General features: G+C 37.7%; 1 protein-coding gene across 2 annotated transcripts in view; it reads left to right on the plus strand.

The window, feature by feature from the left end:
* The window catches only part of kcnt2b (potassium sodium-activated channel subfamily T member 2b), a 222,138-nt gene extending 202,927 nt beyond the window's left edge, over positions 1–19,211 (plus strand). Inside the window, exons 25-30 of one of the 2 annotated variants that reach the window (XM_061982089.1) lie at positions 1,503–1,604; positions 1,677–1,760; positions 1,842–1,970; positions 8,582–8,927; positions 8,992–9,076; positions 18,788–19,211. In XM_061982089.1, coding sequence (XP_061838073.1) covers positions 1,503–1,604; positions 1,677–1,760; positions 1,842–1,970; positions 8,582–8,927; positions 8,992–9,076; positions 18,788–18,905 — 864 coding nt within the window. In that variant the 3' untranslated portion in view covers positions 18,906–19,211. The remainder of the gene's footprint in view (positions 1–1,502; positions 1,605–1,676; positions 1,761–1,841; positions 1,971–8,581; positions 8,928–8,991; positions 9,077–18,787) is intronic. The other variant, XM_061982090.1, reaches the window with a different exon arrangement.
* The last annotated feature ends 890 nt before the right edge of the window (positions 19,212–20,101 follow it).

A 20,101-nucleotide genomic window follows, 5' to 3' on the forward strand; every position in this document is an offset into this window, starting at 1 on the left:
GTCTGGCATTCTGCATCTTCCTTTTCACAATACCCCACAGATTTTCTATGGGGCTAAGGTCAGGGGAGTTGGCGGGCCAATTTAGAACAGAAATACCATGGTCCGTAAACCAGGCACGGGTAGATTTTGCGCTGTGTGCAGGCGCCAAGTCCTGTTGGAACTTGAAATCTCCATCTCCATAGAGCAGGTCAGCAGCAGGAAGCATGAAGTGCTCTAAAACTTGCTGGTAGACGGCTGCGTTGACCCTGGATCTCAGGAAACAGAGTGGACCGACACCAGCAGATGACATGGCACCCCAAACCATCACTGATGGTGGAAACTTTACACTAGACTTCAGGCAACGTGGATCCTGTGCCTCTCCTGTCTTCCTCCAGACTCTGGGACCTCGATTTCCAAAGGAAATGCAAAATTTGCTTTCGTCAGAAAACATGACTTTGGACCACTCAGCAGCAGTCCAGCTCTTTTTTTCCTTAGCCCAGGTGAGACGCTTTGCGCGCTGTTTCTTGGTCAACAGTGGCTTGACACGAGGTATGTGGCAGTTGAAACCCATGTCTTTCAAGCGTCTCTTGGTGGTGGATCTTGAAGCACTGACTCCAGCAGCTGTCCACTCCTTCTGAATCTCCCCCACATTTTTGAATGGGTTTTTTTTCACAATCTTGACCAGGGCGCGGTGATCCCTATCGCTTGTACACTTTTTCTGACCACAGTTTTTCCTTCCCTTTGCCTCTCCATTAATGTGTTTGGACACAGAGCTCTGAGAACAGCCAGCCTCTTCAGCAATAACCTTTTGTGTCTTTCCCTCCTTGTGCAATGTGTCGATGGTTGCCTTTTGGACAGCTGTCAAATCTGAAGTCTTCCCCATGTTTGTGTAGGCTTCAGAACTGGACTGAGAGACCATTTAAAGCCCTTTGCAGGTGTTTTGAGTTAATCAGCTGATTAGTTTGTGGCACCAGGTGTCTTCAAAATTTAACCCTTACACAATATTCTAATTTTGTGACACACGGAATTTTGGATTTTCATTTGTTGCCACTTCAAATCATCAAAATTAAATGAAATAAACATTTGAATGCATCAGTCTGTGTGCAATGAATAAATATAATGTACAAGTTACACCTTTTGAATGCAATTACTGAAATAAATCAAGTTTTTCAAAATATTCTAATTTACTGGCTTTTACCTGTATATTTCCGAATTGGTTTAACCGCCACCCGCCTGAATCTATTTAAAATCTAATTTATTTTAATTTCAACCGCCCGACCCGCGGATAAAATCTAATTTTTTTTTATTTCAACCGCCCGACCCGCGGATTATCCGCGGACTCCGCGGTTGTGTCCGCAAACCGCGCATCTCTAGTATGTACACTTTTGACCACCACTGTATATTTGTGTGTGTAGTCGTCTCTTGACGTCTGTGCATTCCTATTTCCGAATAATGTTTTTGCAACATTTGAAGCGTCATCAAACAGAAATAGTGTGAGTGTGCGTGTGTTGTGTTCTCTGCAGAAGGAAAGGGAAAGAGGATCCAACCTTGTGTTCATGTTCCGTCTGCCATTCGCTGCAGGCAAAGTGTTCAGCGTCAGCATGCTGGACACGCTCCTTTACCAGGTAGCACATTTAAAAGACACCTGCAACGTTGCACCTTGCCGTGGCCACCAGTCAATTGTCATCCGTTTACAGTCCTTCGTCAAGGACTACATGATCTCCATTACCAGGCTGCTCCTGGGTCTTGACTCCATGCCGGGTTCAGGGTTCCTTTGTGCTGTAAGAGAAACGGCAACTTTGAATTCAGTCTTGTGCATCAAAAAAGATGAGTCCATGACTTGTGCGACGTATGTCTTCTAGATGAAAATCACAGAGGAAGACTTGTGGATACGGACTTATGGCAGGCTGTACCAGAAACTGTGCTCCTCCACAGGGGACATTCCAATCGGTATCTACAGAACAGAAGCCCACAAGCTTCCTGTTTCAGAGGTCAGTTGCAAACACTCCCTTTTTCAAATGTTCTTGTCATCAGACCATATTTTCTGGTGGATGGAATCTTTACCTCGAATGTTTCGACTGCAGTCTTCTTCAGAAGGGTCACCTGACCACTGTGACGTGTCGCCTATCAGCTGTTTCTTATAGGTGTGGCCAAGCAGGCAGACCTGTCAAGTCTACCTGGTTTGTCAAGGTGTGTTGTTGACGAACCCCAAGATGCAGAGATGGCAGCAGGCTTGGTACAAGGAAACATGGTTTTAATGTTCAAAAGTAAAAATAAAGAAAAGGAAAACACGAACCAGAAACCAGGAAGCAGGAACAGGAGTCAGGATCCAGGGAATAACTTAAAGCACATAGCTAGCAACGACAGGTAGTGATGACAATAATCCAGCATTGACTGGAGGGGAAGGCAGGTTTAAATAGCAGCTGGCTGATTGACACCAGGTGTGGCCAGGTGCCAATCAGCCACAGCTGAGGGGACACAGCACTCAGGGAGACAAGTAGGAAATAAACAAAATAAGAGCGTTGACAGGAAATGACAGAGGAAAAACTAAAACTTCACCAAACTGTCAGGGACAAGCCTGACAGTAGCCCCCCTTCCCATAACGGATACCAGACGTTTTAGAAACCCCCCCCCCCCCCAAAAAAAGTCCAAAGTCACGGGAGGGTGGAGGGAGGACAAGGAGGTGGGCCGCCAGGCCAAGTGTCCCCGCAACCAGGAGGGAAGAGTCAGGTGGCGACGGCGAGTTGAACGCCGCCGCAATTGGCGAGGCGGCTCGTCCGCCGGTGTGGGAGAACCCACCGGAGACGATGGTGGCGCCCTCTGCTGGCCCACCGGAGACGAGGATGGTGGCGCCCTATGCTGGCCCACCGGAGACGAGGATGGTGGCGCCCTCTGCTGCTGGCCCACTGGAGACGAGGATGGTGGCGCCCTCTGCTGCTGGCCCACCGGAGACGAGGATGGTGGCGCCCTCTGCTGCTGGCCCACCGGAGACGAGGATGGCGGCGCCCTCTGCTGCTGGCCCACCGGAGACGAGGATGGCGGCGCCCTCTGCTGCTGGCCCACCCGAGACGAGGATGGCGGCGCCCTCTGCTGCTGGCCCACCCGAGACGAGGATGGCGGCGCCCTCTGCTGCTGGCCCACCCGAGACGAGGATGGCGGCGCCCTCTGCTGCTGGCCCACCCGAGACGAGGATGGCGGCGCCCTCTGCTGCTGGCCCACCCGAGACGAGGATGGCGGCGCCCTCTGCTGCTGGCCCACCCGAGACGAGGATGGCGGCGCCCTCTGCTGCTGGCCCACCCGAGAGGAGGATGGTGGTGCCGTAGGTTGTAGACCCACCGGAGTGCAAGGTGGCGTCTGCCGGCCCACCGGAGTGCATGGTGGCGTCTGCCGGCCCACCGGAGAGCATGGTGGCGTCTGCCGGCCCACCGGAGTGCATGGTGGCGTCTGCCGGCCCACCGGAGTGCATGGTGACGTCTGCCGGCCCACGGAAGTGCATGGTGACGTCTGTTGCAGACCCACTGGGGTGAGGAGTAGCTGTGCCTCCCCAGCTGCACAACCACTCCTAGCCCCCCCCTCAACGGACGGATCCCAGACGTCCCCAGACAGGCCCACAGACGAAAGGGATGGGTGGGAGAGGGCTTGAAATGCAGCCGAACTCCTCTTCAATTTAGCCATTAATTCTAATGCTTTGTTAAGCCTCTCCGCCATGGACATCTCTGCGAGATTCGAATTTGGCTGGATTATTAATTGTCGTTCCTACCGGTCGTTGTTTGCTGTCGTTGCTAGCTATGTGCTTTAAGCTATTCCCTGGATCCTGACTCCTGTTCCTGCTTCCTGATTTCTGGTTCGTGTTTTCCTTTTCTTATTTTTGAACATTAAAACCATGTTTCCTTGTACCAAGCCTGCTGCCATCTCTGCATCTTGGGGTTCGTCAACAACACACTTTGACATGGTTAAGTTTAACCCAGCACACTTCCTTAGTTCGATCGCCTCCTTAATCCTTAATCGTTTGAGTTTGTTACTTTCTGTGCCGTTGTCCCGGTCCATGATGTGGTTATTTATTTTGCAATGATTTTAAGAATTTCTGATCAGATTTTTACTTGAGGCTTCTTGTAAACCTTCCAGTTGTCTCTTTTTTCACATTCATTCTGATGTTCTTTCTTCCTCGTGTTACATGTCATGTAAAGATTCCATCTAATATACTGAAAATATGGTCTGATTACAAGAACATTTGAAAAAGTATATAAGAGAAGACATAATGAACCTTTTGGAGCAATGTAAACACTCCAATCCTTATTACTTGCTTGACTGCCCCATGTTCACTTCTTCTCACAAGTTTTCAATGTCAAAAGCTGTAGGTTATCCAATTTAGGCCCAAAATCTAATCAGTTGGGTTTTGTTTTTTTTATCCCATTTTGGACATAAAACTTTCATGAAATTACTTTTTGAGTTATTTTGCTGACCAGGTCACAGACAAAGCAATGGCAACAATTACATAACCTCTTAGCTAAGGTAATACATTTCTCAAAGAAGTTAATCTTTTTAGTCTTCATTTTTAGTTAGCAGGTGCCTAAAACTATCTTAACCTAAATGTAAAAAAGCCTTGGCTAAATTAGAGCCAATCAATCAATGTTTACTTATATAGCCCTAAATCACGAGTGTCTCAAAGGGCTGCACGAGCCACGATGACATCCTCGGCTCAGATCCCACAAGAGTCGCTGAATAAGTTTAGGCTTCATAAAGCGATTAGTCAGCTATTTGCTAAGATAATGTCATGTCTGTGTAATCATGTTTTGTCTTAGTCATGTTTTGTTTAGTTTCTGGCTTTTCACTCCCTCGTTTTGTTTCCATGATTACCCATTAGTTTCGCCTGTTCCACGTTTGGATTCATTGTGCACTCTTGTTTATCACCATAGCAACCCATTAGTTTTCACCTGTCACGTCACGCACCTGTTTCACATTTTGAGTCACGCACCTGCTTTCACTAATCATGTCCATAGTATTTAAGTTCATTCTTTTCAGTTTGTCGTTCTGACGACCTCACATTTATGCTCTGTCCATTCCTGACACTTCTTTCCATGTCCATCCTTCATGCTACTATTTTTGTCCAAGCCAAGTAAGTTTTTGTTCCATGTTTATAGTCTTTTTGGTTTCAGAGTTTGTTCTCCGCCATTGTGCGCGCCTTTTGTTTACTTCCTTTTTTTGTAGTTATAGTCTTTAAATAAAAATGTACTTACATTCCCGTCTCGCCCGAGCCAACTTTCCGTTGCATCCCGGAAAAGCTAACACCCAAGACCAAGTCATGACAGATAATAGATTAGTCAACTATTGAAATAGTCATTAGTTGCAGCCAGTGTTCTGAAAATTACTTTATTAAAGTAATTAATTATAGTTACTCGTTACTTTACCAAAAAAGTAATCTTATTACTAAAATAATTACTCTTTAATAATTAATTACTAGGAAAAGTAATTAATGCATTACATTAAAAAAAAACATTAACTAAATGGCATATGCAGTGGAGTGATGTTTCATGAGAGCAGAGTGTGTGTGTTCCTTTTAAAGGCGGTGCCAAGTGACATCAGCGAGAACGCTGGATTGTAGCTCGGCTGTGTTTGTTAGCCTAGCAGCGACAGTTTGATGGCAGCTCTGTTCAATCTTTTTTGGATTGTGTTACCTGTGGTCATAAAGAAATTGAATGTGCTTCAATAGCTGTCATATCCTCTCATCCACTGACAGGGTATGTAGAATGGCAAGCTTGTCATTTCAATCATTGATTTATTGCTCAATATTCGCTCGTAGTAGTAGTATGTATACGTGTGTGTGTGTACTTAGCCTACGTTGTTTGCTGTGTGATGTTGCCGCATCTTAGTGTGGTGCCAGTTATTGGTAAAAAGATATTTCCCGCATTGAACTTGATGTGCTCCTGACGCTGTCATGCTGACATACCACCGCATAAAAAGGAGCTTGTCACAATACATCAAACGTATCGGTAACGGCGTTGTAACGTACATAAAAGTAATTAATTAGATTACTCGTTATTATGTTTACATGCACTTAAAAACAAATTATTTCATGAATTTGGTTAAAAAACAGCTTTTTAAAACACATGTTCATTAGGTTTTTAGGTTTTTAAAGATAGCATTAACATATCTAGAAGATATTTACATAAAAAAAACTAAATAATTTGGTTTTGTTTAAAAAAAACAACAAAAAATCTAATTCAGTATGAAGTGGCCAGAATATGATTTTAAATAATCCTATAACTTACTTAATTCACTTAAATGTGATTATAATCAATCAATGATGTAAACATTGGCACACATGCTGGTGATCACGGCGCCGCTATAAATAGTTTGTCTGCGTTAGCACTCATAATAACAATATCTTCCCGGGCGCGGCCACCGCTGCTGCCCACTGCTCCCCTCACCTCCCAGGGGGTGATCAAGGGTGATGGGTCAAATGCAGAGAATAATTTCGCCACACCTAGTGTGTGTGTGACAATCATTGCTACTTTAACTTGAACTTTAACTAATACTTGGTTATTATTCAACTCACCAAATGTAAATGGAGTATTGTTGGCGCTTTTTGGATGTTTTTTAATTGGGTTTTATGGCCGTAATAAATGATCTCGAGTTTGAATGCATTAAAAAAAAACACATACCTCGTCATAATAATAATAATAATAATAATAGATTTTATTTGTAAAAAGCACTTTACATTGAGTAAACAACCTCAAAGTGCTACAGTGTATTACCAGAGGTGGGTAGTAACGCGCTACATTTACTCCGTTACATCTACTTGAGTAACTTTTGGGATAAATTGTACTTCTAAGAGTAGTTTTAATGCAACATACTTTTACTTTTACTTGAGTATATTTATAGAGAAGAAACGCTACTTTTACTCCGCTACTTTTATCTACATTCAGCTCGCTACTCGCTACTAATTTTTATCGATCTGTTAATGCACGCTTTGTTTGTTTTGGTCTGTCAGACAGACCTTCATAGTGCCTGCGTTTCAACAAATACAGTCACTGGTGACGTTCACTCCGTTTCACCAATCAGATGCAGTCACTGGTGACGTTGGACCAATCAAACAGAGCCAGGCGGTCACATGACCTGACTTAAACAAGTTGAAAAACGTATTGGGGTGTTACCATTTAGTGGTCAATTGTACGGAATATGTACTGTACTGTGCAATCTACTAATAAAAGTTCCAATCAATCAATCAAAAGTGTGAAAGAAAAAAGACCCTTTTTTATTTCAACCGTACATCCCGTCAAAAGCCTAAAGACTGACTGCACAGTTCCCGTCTTCACAATAAAAGTGCCGCTCCATCGCGCCTGCGCTTTCAAAATAAGAGTCTCCGAAAGCCAGCGCAAACAAGCTAGCAAGCCACGGAGTTTGCCGCCAATGTATTTCTTGTAAAGTGTATGAAAACGAATATGGAAGCTGGACAAATAAGATGCCAAAAACCAACCACTTTCATGTGGTATTAGACAGAAAGGAGGAACTTTTTTTTTCTCCTCCATTTGAAAACGTGGACGTTATCAGCACTACTGTCTGATTCCAATCAATGCATGTCATCAGAATCAGGTAATACACCAACTTATATTCTTGTCTTCATGAAAGAAAGGAATCTATATGTGTTAAACATGCATGTATATTCATTAAAACACCTTTAACATGTAAACAAAAACGGCAAAATAAATAAATATAAATTATATACTGTGTATATCAATGTATGCATATATATATATATATATATGTGTATATATATATATATGTGTGTGTGTGTGTATGTATATATATATATATATATTTATATATATATATATGTGTGTGTGTATATATATATATATATATATATATATATATATGTGTGTGTGTGTGTATATATATATATATATATATATATATATATATATATATATGTATGTATATATATAAATATATATATATGTATATATATATATATATATATATATATATGATATGTGTGTGTATGTTACTCATCAGTTACTCAGTACTTGAGTAGTTTTTTCACAACATACTTTTTACTTTTACTCAAGTAAATATTTGGGTGACTACTCCTTACTTTTACTTGAGTAATAAATCTCTAAAGTAACAGTACTCTTACTTGAGTACAATTTCTGGCTACTCTACCCACCTCTGTGTATTACAAAAAATTAAAATAAAAAGATAATAAAAAAATATGCAAATAAAAACTAGAACAGCCAAATAGCTAGAAGTAGTATGCATATATCTAAAAAAAAAAAGGCTTTTTTTTAAAAAAAAAAAAAAGGGGTTTTAAGCCTTTTTTAAAAGCATCCACAGTCTGTGGTGCCCTCAGGTGGTCAGGGAGAGCGTTCCACAGACTGAGAGCGGCGGGGCAGAAAGCCCGGTTTCCCATTGTTCGTAGCTTTGTCCTCGTCATGTCTTTCATAATGAGCGTGAACGATTTAAAACATAGTTACACCTTTGTTTCTAACTTTATGGCGGGTCTTTGAACACACCACAGTTATGTGCAATGAGAGTTGCACTTAACTTTCTCCTATGCTGCCACAGATACAGAGTATACTTTTTGTATGTGGATACATGTCAGTCCCAGGTATCCATCACAGTGGAAGACTACGAGGACACCCGAGAACCTAGAGAGCCCCTGCTGTCTCGAAGCGGCGCTCACCGAAACTCCACCTCCTCGGAGCCCATCTCCACCTCGTCCCACTCTTCGGACCACCCGCTGCTTCGGAGGAAGAGCATGCAGTGGGCGCGGCGGCTGAGTCGGAAGGGCGGCCGCAGCTCCGGCGGGGCCAAAGGCGGCGCAGGAAGCGCCGCCGAGAGGATCAGCCAGCAGAGACTGACCCTGTTCCGGCGCTCAGAGAGGCAGGAACTGAATGCCCTGGTGAGAACCAGGATGAAGCATTTGGGCCTCTCTTCCACTGGATTCAGTAAGTCCGGAGCATGTCCATGGCCTCGATCTTGCCAGAGTGTCCACTTCATTTCCTGTTCCAGACGGAATGACGGACCAAGGCAACAGACTGTCTTACATCCTTATCAACCCTTCTCCAGACATCAGGCTGGAGCTGCACGATGTTGTGTGAGTACACACCACATACACACTAGCAGATGCTGGAGCCCAGCAGAGGGCGCTGTTTTTCCTCAAAGTAATGTTTTTAAACCACAAAGGCTTTTCAAAGCGTGACGACTTGAGCTTGGGGAAAAATTGTTGGGCAAAGTGGATTTTTAGTCGTCATGTTGAGAGTAAAGCAAGTGTCTAGGGTAACGAAAGACAACACAACACCACACTCCAATCAATTCCGAGGTTTTTTTCCTCATAAAAAATACTGTCTTCTCTGAGGTTTTAGATCAACTTGTCAGGTTTAAGCACCGAACTATTTATTAAACAGAACAAGAAGCAAAGAATCAGGCAGAGACAGAGTTAAATTTTGCTAATGAGGAGAACGCATGGAGCTGCACACTCAGTTACAGTCTCACCCTACGCTCTGAGGAACAGTCCAGACATGTATCTCGTGCGCACGAGAAACTTTTTATAAAGTTATAAAAAATAAATTCAAAAAATTATACTTTTTTTTTTTTTAGACATGTATCGTGCGCACGAGAAACTTTTTATAAAAAAAAATTTATTTTTTTATTTTAGACATGTATCTCGTGCGCACGAGATACATGTCTAAAATGTATCGCACGTGCGCACGAGACACTTTATATAAAGTTATAAAAAATAAATTTAAAAAAATTATAATTTTTTTTTTTTTTTAGACATGTATCGTGCGCACGAGAAACTTTTTATAAAAAAAACTTCTTCTTTTTTAATTTTAGACATGTATCTCGTGCGCACGAGATACATGTCTAAAATGTATCGCACGTGCGCACGAGAAACTTTTTATAAAGTTATAAAAAATAAATTTTAAAAAATTATAATTATTTTTTTTTTTAGACACAAGAAACTTTTTATAAAAAAAACTTTTTATTTTTTTTATTTTAAACATGTATCTCGTGCGCACGAGATACATGTTTAAAATGTATCGCAAGTGCGCACGAGAAACTTTTTATAAAATTATAAAAAATAAATTTAAAAAAATTATTTATTTTTTTAGACATGTATCGTGCGCACGAGAAACTTTTTATAAAAAAAAACATTTTTCATTTTTTTATTTTAGACATGTATCTCGTGCGCACAAGATACATGTTTAAAATGTATCGCACGTGCGCACGAGAAACTTTTTATAAAGTTATAAAAAATAAATTTAAAAAAATTATTATTATTATTATTTTTTTAGACATGTATCATGCGCACGAGAAACTTTTTATTAAAAAAAACATTTTTTATTTCTTTTATTTTAGACATGTATATCGTGCGCACGAGATACATGTCTAAAATGTATCGCACGTGCGCACGAGAAACTTTTTATAAAGTTATAAAAAATAAATTTAAAAAAATTATTATTATTATTATTATTTTAGACATGTATCATGCGCACGAGAAACTTTTTATTAAAAAAAACATTTTTTATTTCTTTTATTTTAGACATGTATCTCGTGCGCACGAGATACATGTCTAAAATGTATCGCACGTGCGCACGAGATATTTTTTATAAAGTTATAAAAAATAAATTTTAAAAATTCTTTTTTTTTTTTTTTTTAGACATGTATCGTGCGCACGAGAAACTTTTTATAAAAAAAACATTTTTTTATTTTTATTTTAGACATGTATATCGTGCGCACGAGATACATGTTTAAAATGTATCGCACGTGCGCACGAGAAACTTTTTATAAAGTTATAAAAAATCAATTTAAAAAATGATACCTTTTTTTTTAGACATGTATCTCGTGCGCACGAGAAACTTTTTATAAAGTTCTAAAAAATAAATTTAAAAAAATTTTTTTTTTTTTTTTTTTTTAGACATGTATCGTGCGCACGAGAAACTTTTTATAAAAAAAAAAACATTTTTATTTTATTTTATTTTAGACATGTATCTCGTGCGCACAAGAAACTTTTTATAAAGTTATAAAAAATAAAAAATAAAAAAAATTTGTTTTTTTTTTTAGACATGTATCATGCGCATGAGAAACTTTTTATTAAAAAAAACATTTTAAATTTTTTTTTATTTTAGACATGTATCTCGTGCGCACAAGATACATGTCTAAAATGTATCGCACGTGCGCACGAGAAACTTTTTATAAAGTTATAAAAAATAAATTTAAAAATAAAAAACATTTTTAATTTTTTTTAATTTTAGAAATGTATCTGCGCACAAGAAACTTTTTATAAAGTTATAAAAAAAACATTTAAAAATAAAAAACATTTTTTATTTTTTTTTATTTTAGACATGTATCACGTGCGCACAAGATACATGTCTAAAATATATCGCACGTACGCACGAGAATTGATACATTTTAGACATGTATCTCGTGCGCACGAGATACATGTCTAAAATTAAAAAAAAAATTTAAAAAATTTTTTAATAAAAAGTTTCTCGTGCGCACGATACATGTCTAAAAAAAATAGTTATAATAATTTTTTTTAATTTATTTTTTATAACTTTATAAAAAGTTTTTTGTGCGCACGTGCGATACATTTTAAACATGTATCTTGTGCGCACGAGATACATGTCTAAAATAAAAATAAATGTTTTTTTTTTTTGTTTTTTTTTTTATAACTTTATAAAAAAGTTCCTCGTGCGCACGAGAAACTATGTCTAAAAAAAAATTTAACTTTTTTTTCCCCCCCATGTCCCTTTAGGGGCTCCGTAGAGATGTCAACACATCAGAAGGTTATTTTTCATTGAAATATATATTTTTGAACAAGAAAATAGTACATCCACGTATATTACTGTATAATATTTCCCACTCCCGATATTATTTGACAAATGGCATTTTGCTTACATGCACGTCATTATCATGAATAAAGGGTTAGTTATTGTGTAAGACAACAACCACAGCTGCCTGGTACGTGTCCGTGCGCACGAGAAACTTTTTATAAAGTTATAAAAAATAAATTTTAAAAAATTATAATTATTTTTTTTTTTAGACACAAGAAACTTTTTATAAAAAAAACTTTTTATTTTTTTTATTTTAAACATGTATCTCGTGCGCACGAGATACATGTTTAAAATGTATCGCAAGTGCGCACGAGAAACTTTTTATAAAATTATAAAAAATAAATTTAAAAAAATTATTTATTTTTTTAGACATGTATCGTGCGCACGAGAAACTTTTTATAAAAAAAAACATTTTTCATTTTTTTATTTTAGACATGTATCTCGTGCGCACGAGATACATGTCTAAAATGTATCGCAAGTGCGCACGAGAAACTTTTTATAAAATTATAAAAAATAAATTTAAAAAAATTATTATTTTTTTTAGACATGTATCGTGCGCACGAGAAACTTTTTATAAAAAAAAACATTTTTCATTTTTTTATTTTAGACATGTATCTCGTGCGCACAAGATACATGTTTAAAATGTATCGCACGTGCGCACGAGAAACTTTTTATAAAGTTATAAAAAATAAATTTAAAAAAATTATTATTATTATTATTTTTTTAGACATGTATCATGCGCACGAGAAACTTTTTATTAAAAAAAACATTTTTTATTTCTTTTATTTTAGACATGTATATCGTGCGCACGAGATACATGTCTAAAATGTATCGCACGTGCGCACGAGAAACTTTTTATAAAGTTATAAAAAATAAATTTAAAAAAATTATTATTATTATTATTATTTTAGACATGTATCATGCGCACGAGAAACTTTTTATTAAAAAAAACATTTTTTATTTCTTTTATTTTAGACATGTATCTCGTGCGCACGAGATACATGTCTAAAATGTATCGCACGTGCGCACGAGATATTTTTTATAAAGTTATAAAAAATAAATTTTAAAAATTCTTTTTTTTTTTTTTTTTAGACATGTATCGTGCGCACGAGAAACTTTTTATAAAAAAAACATTTTTTTATTTTTATTTTAGACATGTATATCGTGCGCACGAGATACATGTTTAAAATGTATCGCACGTGCGCACGAGAAACTTTTTATAAAGTTATAAAAAATCAATTTAAAAAATGATACCTTTTTTTTTAGACATGTATCTCGTGCGCACGAGAAACTTTTTATAAAGTTCTAAAAAATAAATTTAAAAAAATTTTTTTTTTTTTTTTTTTTTAGACATGTATCGTGCGCACGAGAAACTTTTTATAAAAAAAAAAACATTTTTATTTTATTTTATTTTAGACATGTATCTCGTGCGCACAAGAAACTTTTTATAAAGTTATAAAAAATAAAAAATAAAAAAAATTTGTTTTTTTTTTAGACATGTATCATGCGCATGAGAAACTTTTTATTAAAAAAAACATTTTAAATTTTTTTTTATTTTAGACATGTATCTCGTGCGCACAAGATACATGTCTAAAATGTATCGCACGTGCGCACGAGAAACTTTTTATAAAGTTATAAAAAATAAATTTAAAAATAAAAAACATTTTTAATTTTTTTTAATTTTAGAAATGTATCTGCGCACAAGAAACTTTTTATAAAGTTATAAAAAAAACATTTAAAAATAAAAAACATTTTTTATTTTTTTTTATTTTAGACATGTATCACGTGCGCACAAGATACATGTCTAAAATATATCGCACGTACGCACGAGAATTGATACATTTTAGACATGTATCTCGTGCGCACGAGATACATGTCTAAAATTAAAAAAAAAATTTAAAAAATTTTTTAATAAAAAGTTTCTCGTGCGCACGATACATGTCTAAAAAAAAATAGTTATAATAATTTTTTTTAATTTATTTTTTATAACTTTATAAAAAGTTTTTTGTGCGCACGTGCGATACATTTTAAACATGTATCTTGTGCGCACGAGATACATGTCTAAAATAAAAATAAATGTTTTTTTTTTTTTTTTTTTTTTTTATAACTTTATAAAAAAGTTCCTCGTGCGCACGAGAAACTATGTCTAAAAAAAAATTTAACTTTTTTTTCCCCCCCATGTCCCTTTAGGGGCTCCGTAGAGATGTCAACACATCAGAAGGTTATTTTTCATTGAAATATGTATTTTTGAACAAGAAAATAATACATCCACGTATATTACTGTATAATATTTCCCACTCCCGATATTATTTGACAAATGGCATTTTGCTTACATGCACGTCATTATCATGAATAAAGCTATAGTTATTGTGTAAGACAACAACCACAGCTGCCTGGTACGTGTCCGTGCGCACGAGAAACTTTTTATAAAGTTATAAAAAAATAATAATAAATTTTTTTTTTTTAGACATGTATCTCGTGAAAATTATACATTTATTTTTTTTTTGTAATTTTATAAAAAGTTTTTGGTACGCACGAGAAACTACATGTCTTAAAAAAACAAACAAACAAAAAAACAATTATAAGCAAAAAAAATTCCCCCATGTCCTTTTAGGGGCTCCGTACATCTCCCTTATTAGCAATGTAACATTGAAACAAAAAAGGTGTTATGGTATATACTGACATGGGGGGGGCGATAAGATGTTTTCTGTATCGCCCAGCTCTGCCCCTAGTGGCTGTTAACAACATTGCGGATTGTAAAAAAAAATAAAAATAAAAAAAATAAAAATCTTCCTGACTTCTACGCTTTTTTAAAGCATTCTTTACTATTTACTTACCAACCATTTACTTATACTATACAATTGCTTGCAGGAAAATATTTCACAAGCAATTCAATATCAGGCTGAGAAGACTAAATGTTGACACTTTCAGTTGGAATTGTTTACTCCACTCCTTCTGGCTTGTTTACACGTTGAAACCATCGTCAAACAGAAAGTGTGTGCGTGTGCATGCATGATGGAAAGTACTGGAAGGGGGTTTTAGTGAGCTCTTTTTAAACAAAGAAATGGTACCAATGTACCAAGGCAACAGTGGCCTCTAGTGGCGCCATTGCGAATTACACGTGTAATTGATTGATTGATTGAAAGTTGTATTAGTAGATTGCACAGTACAGTACATATTCCGTACAATTGACCACTAAATGGTAACACCCCAATAAGTTTTTACACTTGTTTAAGTCATGATACAGATATATACTATCATCATAATACAGTCATCACACAAGTTAATCATCAGATTATATATGTTGAATTATTTACATTATTTACAATCCGGGGTGGGGGGAGTTAGGTTTGGTTGTTATCAACACTTCAGTCATCAACAATTGCATCATCAGAGAAATGGACATTGAAACAGTGTAGGTGTGACTTGGTAGGATATGTAGTGGACATAGAGAGAGAGATCAGAAAGCATAAGAATAAGTATTTACATTTGATTATTTACAATCAGGGGAGGTGGGATGAGGAAGGGAGGGTGTTAGTTTAGGGTTGAAGTTGCCTGGAGGTGTTCTTTTAGTGCGGTTTTGAAGGAGGATAGAGATGCCCTTTCTTTTACACCTGTTGGGAGTGCATTCCATATTGATGTGGCGTAGAAAGAGAATGAGTTAAGACCTTTGTTAGTTCGGAATCTGGGTTTAACGTGGTTAGTGGAGCTCCCCTTGGTGTTGTGGTTATGGCGGTCATTTACGTTAAGTAAGTAGTTTGACATGTACTTCGGTATCAGGGAGGTGTAGCGGATTTTATAGACCAGGCTCAGTGCAAGTTGTTTGACTCTGTCCTCCACCCTGAGCGAGCCCACTTTGGAAAAGTGGGTAGGAGTGAGGTGGGATCTGGGGTGGAGGTCTAGAAGTAATCTGACTAGCTTGTTCTGGGATGTTTGGAGTCTAGATTTGAGGGTTTTGGAGGTGCTAGGGTACCAGGAGGTGCATGCGTAATGGAAAAAGGGTTGAATGAGAGTTCCTGCTAGAATCTTTATGGTGCTTTTGTTGACCAGAGAGGAGATTCTGTAGAGAAATATCGTTCGTTGGTTGACCTTTTTGATGACCTTGGTTGCCATTTTATCACAGGAAAGATTAGCCTAGTGATGGGTCCGGCAACACCGATGCATCGGCGCATGCGTCGAGCTCATAGAGCGAAACCCTGTGTCGGTGCGCGTACCGCTTTTAGAAAGTCACGTGACCGATCATGAGCTGTTTTGGTCACGTGACCGATACGCCAACTGTGTCGCCTCCTCTGTGCCCTGTGAGCGGCTCTTTTCTACAGCCGGAGAAATAATAACTAAGAAGAGAAATCGTCTAAAATGTAATACGTCGGAAAAACTTTTTTTTTTTTTTTTTTTTAATAAAAATGTGTAAATAAATAAAATTAAAAAAATTCCCAGTCCACAATCATCCACAACACGTTCTCTTAGATTTCCATGTTATGATACATGTTCACATTATTTATTGACTGTATCTAAAAAAGATAAAAATATATTTTTATTTAAATGAAGATATGAAATAATCCTAAATGAAATACAATGACTTGGTTTATATTATTGTATATACTAGGGCAGGGGTCACCAACGCGGTGCCCGCGGTCACCAGGTAGCCCGTAAGGACCAGATCAGTCGCCCGCTGGCCTGTTCTAAAAATAGCTCAAAGAGCAGCACTTACCAGTGAGCTGCCTCTATTTTTTAAATTGTATTTATTTACTAGCAAGCTGGTCTCGCTTTGCTCGACATTTTTAATTCTAAAAGAGACAAAACTCAAAAAGAATTTGAAAATCCAAGAAAATATTTTAAAGACTTGGTCTTCACTTGGAATAAGCGGTAGAAAATGGATGGATGGATGGGTCTTCACTTGTTTAAATAAATTCATTTATTTTTTACTTTGCTTCTTATTACTTTTAGAAATACAATTTTAGAGAAAAAATACAACCTTAAAAATGATTTTAGGATTTTTAAACAAATATACCTTTTTACCTTTTACATTTCTTCCTCTTCTTTCCTGACAATTTAAATCAATGTTCAAGTAAAAAAAAAAAATTTTTTTTTATTGTAAAGAATAATAAATATTTTAGCTTCTGGTTTTTCGACGAAGAATATTTGTGAAATATTTCTTCAAACTTACTATGATTAAAATTCAAAAAAATTATTCTGGCAAATCTAGAAAATCTGTAGAATCAAATTTAAATCTTATTTCAAAGTATTTTGAATTTCTTTTAAAATTTTTGTTCTGGAAAATCTAGAAGAAATAGTGATTTGTCTTTGTTAGAAATATAGCTTGGTCCAATTTGTTAAATATTCTAACAAAGTGCAGATTGGATTTTAACCAATTTAAAACATGTCATCAAAATTCTAAAATGTATCTTAACCAGGAAAAATTACTAATGATGTTCCATAAATTATTTTTTTTATTTTTTCAAAAAGATTCAAATTAGCTAGTTTTTCTCTTCTTTTTGTCGGTTGAATTTTGAATTTTAAAAAGTCGAAATTGAAGATAAACTATGTTTCAAAATTTTATTTTAATTTTTTTCGTGTTTTCTCCTCTTTTAAACCGTTCAATTAAGTGTTTTTTTCATCATTTATTCTCTACAAAAAACCTTCCGTAAAAGGAAAATAAAAATGTACGACGGAATGACAGACAGAAATACCCATTTTTTTATATATATAAATGTATTTATTTAGCAATTCTTGTTTAAATCACACTTACGTGTAACTTACAAATGACAATATATTTATTTATTTAAGTGTGTATCAAACTGGTAGCCCTTCGCATTAATCAGTACCCAAGAAGTAGTTTTTGGTTTCAAAAAGGTTGGTGACCCCTGTACTAGGGCATCAAATCAGTGTCAGTTGAGTCGGTCCATAGGTTGCCTGTAGGGATTTTTAATGTCCAGCAGATGTCAGTATTTAGTGACACAGTATCGACACAGTATCAATACAGTTTTGCAATGTGTCGAAACGCTTCATGACGCCTCATCAACCCATCACTAGATTAGTCTCTAGAATGGAACCTAGGTAGGTGACCTCACCCTTCCTGGTGATAACAATGTCACCCACTTTTATAGTGAAGTCATTGACTTTCTTGAGATTGATGTGGGACCCAAATAGGATGGATTCAGTTTTACCCAAGTGTATGGATAGCTTGTTGCCAGGTGCAAGTTCTACAGAGTTCAGCACTGAGGATTTTCTCCACCTGTGACTTGTCCTTGCCGGATACCGTGTGGAGGTTGTGGTTATTGGTCTTGTAAAATGACTGCATCGCATCCAAATGAGAATAAAATTTTTCAGTCAGAACATAGTGGATCTAACATAATAGTGAGAGTCCAGTCCATAGTGGATCTAACATAATAGTGAGAGTCCAGTCCATAGTGGATCTAACATAATAGTGAGAGTCCAGTCCATAGTGGATCTAACATAATAGTGTGAGTCCTGTCCATAGTGGATCTAACATAATAGTGAGAGTCCAGTCCATAGTGGATCTAACATAATAGTGAGAGTCCAGTCCATAGTGGATCTAACATAATAGTGTGAGAGTCCAGTCCATAGTGGATCTAACATAATAGTGTGAGTCAAGTTCATAGTGGATCTAACATAATAGTGTGAGAGTCCAGTCCATAGTGGATCTAACATAATAGTGTGAGAGTCCAGTCCATAGTGGATCTAACATAATAGTGTGAGTCAAGTTCATAGTGGATCTAACATAATAGTGTGAGAGTCCAGTCCATAGTGGATCTAACATAATAGTGTGAGAGTCCAGTCCATAGTGGATCTAACATAATAGTGTGAGTCCTGTCCAGTCAGAACTGTGCGTTATTGTGAGCTGCTTATCAGATGAGATGGTGCATGAGGTTGTGGCGCCACTGAGGAGTGACGGGCAGGAAATGAACGAGATGCAATCTTTTTACCGCTCCGTGTCCAATCTGCAGGTACCTCATCAGACCGGACCCCCTCTCTTTGGTGCCCAATCAAGGCAGCGGCAGGAAGTGCAGCACGGGACTCACGGAGAGCCACAGGTTTGATACCCAGGACAGCACACATCTGTGAGACAGCAAGACAAATATGGTGTTTAAAAAAAATAAGAGACCTAACAGGAACTCACGCTTGAGAAGGACACACATGAAGGAAAAGTGAAGGAATGCATCCAGATGGCAAATCCTCCCACAGTCAGCCTTGTCGGACATGCGTGGACCTTGTGGAGAATATGTTTTGTTTATGCACCTTCCTATTTTCCAAGCATTGGCACACAGAAGTGCATTTAATAAAAAACGTCAGCATCTACAGCATGTTCTGAACTGCATCACGTACACACACTGACTCAGGTATTGGGACACACCGTGACCATAGCCCACACCACAGCTTCTCTACCAATGGCAAGACACGCCCCAGGAATGACACCAGATCCAGAGTCCCAGGAATGACACCAGATCCAGAGTCCCAGGAATGACACCAGATCCAGAGTCCCAGGAATGACACCAGACCCAGAGTCCCAGGAATGATACCAGACCCAGAGTCCCAGGAATGACAGCAGACCCAGAGTCCCAGGAATGACAGTAGACCCAGAGTCCTAGGAATGACAGCAGACCCAGAGTCCCAGGAATGACAGCAGACCCAGAGTCCCAGGAATGACAGCAGACCCAGAGTCCTAGGAATGACAGCAGACCCAGAGTCCCTAGGAATGACAGCAGACCCAGAGTCCCAGGAATGACAGCAGACCCAGAGTCCCAGGAATGACAGCAGACCCAGAGTCCCAGGAATGACAGCAGACCCAGAGTGCAGTTCAACACTTGAAAGAGTTCTGAATGGAGCATTTTTACAGCAAATTCCTAAAACACGAGCACATTCCTGTTGTTGATGGCACTTCCTGCAGGGTTTCCCGATGTTGCCATCACGCCAATTCAAACAATTCTTGCTAATTATGCGCAGCCTCCAAACCATGTCCAATCCCCTGCAACTTCCCCAGACTTTTTGGCCAATCAAATTTGTCTTGGCGGTACTCAAACGCAACACAACCGCCTACTAACCGCAGGGTCTCCATACTACTTACTGCCTGCAGGCCTGCCAGCGTCCACAATCTGGCCCACGGTTTTTTGAAGTTAGTCCTTTCCAGTTCGTCAAATAATATTGTTGATGGAGATGCTCATTGATGCTGTACACATTTACTTCACAAGAAAGACATGTGGGAGACACTTATTGCCTTATTATATACATATAAATATTTATATATATATATATATATATAT

This window comes from Nerophis lumbriciformis, linkage group LG24 (assembly GCF_033978685.3).
Source record: "Nerophis lumbriciformis linkage group LG24, RoL_Nlum_v2.1, whole genome shotgun sequence".
In the NCBI taxonomy this organism is placed as follows: domain Eukaryota; kingdom Metazoa; phylum Chordata; class Actinopteri; order Syngnathiformes; family Syngnathidae; genus Nerophis; species Nerophis lumbriciformis.